Source organism: Rhinoderma darwinii, chromosome 3 (genome assembly GCF_050947455.1).
Source record: "Rhinoderma darwinii isolate aRhiDar2 chromosome 3, aRhiDar2.hap1, whole genome shotgun sequence".
In the NCBI taxonomy this organism is placed as follows: Eukaryota; Metazoa; Chordata; class Amphibia; order Anura; family Rhinodermatidae; genus Rhinoderma; species Rhinoderma darwinii.
In genome coordinates this window covers 369,907,963-369,913,682 of record NC_134689.1, presented here as the reverse complement: position 1 = coordinate 369,913,682, position 5,720 = coordinate 369,907,963, and the positions used below count along the sequence as shown (strand labels likewise).

The window sequence follows — 5,720 nt, the reverse complement described above, 5'->3', positions numbered from 1 at the left end:
TTTGGGTCATTGTCCTGTTGTAGGATGAAATTGGCTCCAATCAAGCGCTGTCGACAGGGTATGGCATGGCGTTGCAAAATGGAGTGATAGCCTTCCTTATTCAAAATCCCTTTTACCTTGTACAAATCTCCCACTTTACCAGCACCAAAGCAACCCCAGACCATCACATTACCTCCACCATGCTTGACAGATGGCGTCAGGCACTCTTCCAGCATCTTTTCAGTTGTTCTGCGTCTCACAAATGTTCTTCTGTGTGATCCAAACACCTCAAACTTCGATTAGTCTGTCCATAACACTTTTTTCCAATCTTCCTCTGTCCAATGTCTGTGTGCTTTTGCCCATATTAATCTTTTCCTTTTATTAGCCAGTCTCAGATATGGCTTTTTCTTTGCCACTCTGCCCTGAAGGCCAGCATTCCGGAGTCGCCTCTTCACTGTAGACGTTGACACTGGCGTTTTGCGGGTACTATTTAATGAAGCTGCCAGTTCAGGACCTGTGAGGCGTCTATTTCTCAAACTAGAGACTCTAATGTACTTGTCTTGTTGCTCAGTTGTGCAGCAGGGCCTCCCACTTCTCTTTCTACTCTGGTTAGAGCCTGTGTGTGCTGTCCTCTGAAGATTTCCTACAACGGTGTGTACTACTCCCTTCAGTTTCTTGGCATGGAATAGCCTTCATTTCTAAGAACAAGAATAGACTGTCGAGTTTCACATGAAAGCTCTCTTTTTCTAGCCATTTTGAGAGTTTAATCAAAGCCACAAATGTAATGCTCCAGATTCTCAACTAGCTCAAAGGAAGGTCAGTTTTATAGCTCCTCTAAACAGCAAAACTGTTTACAGCGGTGCTAACATAATTGCACAAGGGTTTTCAAGTGTTTTCTAATCATCCATTAGCCTTCTAACACAGTTAGCAAACACAATGTACCATTAGAACACTGGAGTGATGGTTGCTGGAAATGGGCCTCTATACACCTATGTAGATATTGCATTAAAAACCAGACGTTTGCAGCTAGAATAGTCATTTAGCACATTAACAATGTATAGAGTGTATTTCTGATTCTTTTAATGTTATCTTCAATGAAAAAAACTGCTTTTATTTCAAAAATAAGGAAATTTCTAAGTGACCCTAAACTTTTGAACGGTAGTGTAATTCGAGGTTAAAAAGCCCGAATTACGTCCGTAAATAGGCCGTGTGAACCCAGCCTAAAGATGAACTTCGGGACGCAGCCCTGACGCAGATGTGAACGCAGCCTAATACAGTCTTTTTCTTCTCCCCGCTTCTGTTTTCTTAGTGATTCATCATGTCGAAGGTGGCCAAGTCCCGCGCTGTTATCATCGCAATTACAGAGTTTCGCAACCAAAATGGAGGCAATGGGACAACATTAGAAGCCCGGAAAGGTGTCAAATATGACACAAAACGCCTTCACAGAGTACTTTCAAATCTCGGATTTGCAGTGTCTTTCCACACAGATGTCAGCGGCAGTGAAATCAGAGAAATCTATCAGAAAGGTACTGAGCACTGTGTGATAAACTTCTATGCAGTTACTCTGTCAACAGAGGGGGAGCTATTTAGTAACTATCCAACGCAGCAATAATTTTTATAACCTGTATGGGAACACAGCTGCAAATGTTGAATTCCCCTGCAGCGCCATCACAGGGGAAATGAAGCATTACACATTGCCTATAATGCTGTCCATAAAAGATTTGGTCCCCCAGAGAGAAACAGATGCTCTTCTGTGGCCTCTCTGGCTAATTGGGCTCCAAAATAATTAGTTTTCTCATTCAGGTTATAGTTAGAGATCAGAAAGAGAACAAGCATTAGATATGGAAGGAGGGTACAAAAAGGTAAAAAAAGAGAGTACCAAGGAGGGATGTTGAGATGCTAGTACCTTAGATCAAGAAGAAGTAATTATTGTACTATAACAAGATTTTTAGGAGATTTATAGAGTGCTGTTTCTGGGTTAGTGGAGCTGGTTTCCCATAGAATATGTTTCCTTTGATTTTACAAGAAATTTTAACTCAAACTCTGACGGCACATCCTATTATCAAAATGGGCTGGTAGTGTGCCACCTCAGGTCTGCAATTTGCGTTTTTTTGGTCGTGCAGTTTTGCAGGTGAAATGCCGCAATGTCTTAATACACCCTTATGCCTCATGTTCTAGTTAGCAAATATAACCCCATGTTTCCGATTAATATACCAATTTTGCTCTCCTGAAATTGATAATTATGGAGGCAGAGGAGATATGTTTTTTGCTGGGCACATTTATTGCCTCTTTTAAAGTCTCAATCATGGCGTAAAGGCCAATTTTTTCATTTATTTTTTAAGCTCAGATGAATAATGGTGTCTGAAAGCACATAATCGTATATTGTTGTCTGATCCTCATGTTGTAATCAGTGGCATATCTATAAATGTCTGAGTGGTCACAGTTGTGACCAGGCACTGAAGCCAGGCCCATGGCCCCGCGCACCATATCTGTCTACAGATATTGTAGTAACTGGAGCCTATGTAGTAAACTACACAGACTCCTGAAACATTGGTGCAGATCCGACACCCGGAGCCCCACATAGATCAGCGGCTTCGGCTGCCTGCCGTCACCGGATGTCATTGCACAGTATGCAATGTATGGATCCGGAAGCAGTTGGCTCCGTACGTTACATAGCGGCCGTGCTGCCGAACTTCAGTACTGCAGCTCGGCCGCTATTCCATGGTCGGAGCCATCTGCTTCCGGCATAGACGTCCGGTGCCCAAAGGCAGCTGGAGAAGCTGATCGGTGCGGGGTCCGGGTGTCGGACCTCATCGATCATATACTCATGACCTATCCAGTGGATAGGTCATCAGTTGTCCGGTTGGACAACCCCTTTAAGGGCAAGTCCATGTCGTTTAGAGAAGTAGGGGAGGCCCCAAGAAGAACTCTTGCACCAGGGCTTATGAGCCTTTATCTACGCCACTGGTGTAATGTACTGTTATTATATCTTTAAATGTTTTGGTGGTAATAGGAACGATGGCTAGCATTAGTAATTCTGATATCTTCTGCAGAGAGTAAGAAGCCACAAGGTGATTGTTTTGTCAGCATCTTCTCCAGCCATGGTGAAGAAGGTATCATATATGACTTCTATGGTGAACCTGTTCTGCTCAGAGACCTCTATGACTTGATCTCTCCACACAACAGCCCAGCACTGGCTGGAATACCCAAACTATTCTTTATACAGGTGAGAATTACTATGCACCCAATGGTGATGAACTTGCTGGTGGATAAATATGGTTGGACTTCACATAGTTTGAATGTTTCTTTGATGAGCCGCATTATAATACCTGATGTCTTTGGTTCCAGGCATGCAGAGGAAGCATATTGGATCAAGGAGCTGTCCTTGAGACTGACAGTGCCCCAGTGCACATAAGTGCCTTCTCTCACATCGACCACCTCCCAAGGGATACGATGGTCATGTTTGCAAGCAGTGCAGGTACAGTAAATCAAGTATAGAATATACTAAAGTAAATGATCCAACAATTACCTGCAGTAAAAAAAACATCACGAATCACCATTTGTGATGGACATCGTTCATCTATCATATGAGATTACAAAACATACCATTCTTACTTTAAAGGCTATGAACACCTTTGAGGCATTTTTATTTTTAAATAAATAGATGTCAGTGTGTTTAGTGTAACTTTGTAATTAGTTTTTTTATTAAAAAATTGTTTTACTTTTGGAGATACAGCTGTTCTGTATTCTCTATACAGAACAGCTCTATCGTTCACTTTAAACTGAATCCATAAGTCGCGTGTACCTGACAGGTTCAGTGTCAGCGGGTCCTGTGTGTCTGACACTAAAGCCAGTTGCACATGACAGATGTGCCACTCGGACCGTTTTTAACAGCATCCGAGTGGCACGAAATAGTTTTCACGGACCCATTCACTTTAGCGGGGGAATCGGGTCCGTGAAAACTGATTCCACGGATCACTGACAGGACTCGGCCGGCGCACACTGTTGTGTGCATGAGACATAAGGATACACCTGTAAATGATCACATCTAAGCTCATAACTTCAATGTGATCGATTACAGGTGGATCCTGCATATCACAGACACAAAGGACCCGCCGACACTGAACCCGTCAGGTCCGCGGGACTGACTGATTCAGTGTAAAACAAGCAACACCGCTGTTCTGTATAGAGAATACATAACCACTGTATTGCCAAAAGTAAAACAAAGTTCAGGGTGGTTTGGTGGGAGTTTTTTCCGCCATTTGCAGGGCGGACTGAGCAGTCTGCTCGGTGATATCTGCCATTGGGCCACAGCTGTGGCCTATCTGACAGTTAGCTTGCAAACCACCCTAACCTTCAAAAGGAATTCACAGGGATGCTTGTAATCCCACGTGGACCCTCCCAACGGTCTGGGCTCCTTCGTACAGCCCCCATTTCCCATCATCTACATAACGGTGATGGCTTTGTGTTATTACCTAGCCTTAGAGCCTGAAATATTTGAATATTAAAATCTTCCTTCCTATTAATGGGACAGTATATGGTGGTAGGGGAGTGAAAATTGCCTATCTATGTTGGCAAAATTATCTGTCATCCAAAAAGGGATTTTCCCCAGTGATGTAGCGCAATAATTTTACAAATAGAAGATCAGATATCCAGAAACAGGGCTGTTCGTTGCATGTAATGGGAAATTATGTGGACTGGTATGACCTTTTTAATTCTTGTTGTATCCCTTTACTTCTCAGGTTATGCAGCCTTCAATAATCCCTCTGGCTCTTTCTTCCTAAAAACATTATGTGATTTGCTAAGTGGGAGCGAAAAGGATCTTGAACTGACTCAACTACTTACCCGACTTGCTTATTGGGTGGCCTACAACTTTGAAAGTAACGGGCAGAATGGAGGTTGCAAAGAGATGCCATGCTACATTACAAACCTTACTAGAGAGCTGTACCCATTCCGGAGGTAGTGGAAATTAGTCTTATGTCTAGACTTGGACTTGTGGCTTTACAATGTGCACTGGTCTGACAGCCACACAAAGTGTAGCTAGGGGGGTATTTAAGACATTTGCCCTAAGTGCTGGAAGCAAGAGATGGGCATTACCAAGCTGCTCTGCCTTGGGTTAAGGGAACACCTTTTTTTCCCCAAGTCAAGCAAACCCTACATACAACTCTGAAGCCTTACATACCTACAGGTGAACAACTGTACCGGATGCCCACATCTTAACAAGACTAAACTTATGGCGCATTTCTGAAGGGCATACATAAAGAACAGCAATATATACTGCACAAAAATTTATAAAATATTATGCACACTGGAGTATGTTCATACAATGTGGCCTTTTAAATCGACAACTGTCGCTTAAATGTGAAATTTTATTTTATTTTTTTGCTTTAGAAATGATTGACTGGTATTTTATTTATTTATTTTGTTTACATATTTATGTTGAAATAATAAATGTATTTTCTTAGTAAGTGAAAGTGTTGTCTAAATCTCATAAAACGTTTGATTGCATAGAATGGTTGTAAGCTGGTATGGAGATCAATTTAGGCAGGTCATCAACTGGACCTCGTAGCCTCTTATCTGGTTTCAAATGTGTGAGAGAGCTTGATGCATCGGAGAGAAACTACACGCTTGACACATTTTGTAAGTGCAATCTGATTCTTTAATTTATTAAGGAACAATACATATGTTATATACACATTCTGTCCATGCCTCCCCTCACTCAGTCACAAGGGATTTTATCC

The 5,720-nt window shown here is 42.2% G+C and overlaps 1 protein-coding gene across 1 annotated transcript; it reads left to right on the top strand.

Moving 5' to 3' along the window:
• The first annotated feature begins 1,297 nt into the window (after positions 1 to 1,297).
• Positions 1,298 to 5,210, top strand: LOC142748271 (caspase-7-like). The gene is made up of 4 exons (XM_075855372.1): positions 1,298 to 1,505; positions 3,033 to 3,205; positions 3,328 to 3,457; positions 4,722 to 5,210. The coding sequence occupies exons 1-4, from the start codon at positions 1,298 to 1,300 to the stop codon at positions 4,940 to 4,942; spliced, it is 732 nt and encodes a 243-aa protein (XP_075711487.1). The 3' UTR covers positions 4,943 to 5,210.
• Positions 5,211 to 5,720: the final 510 nt, after the last annotated feature.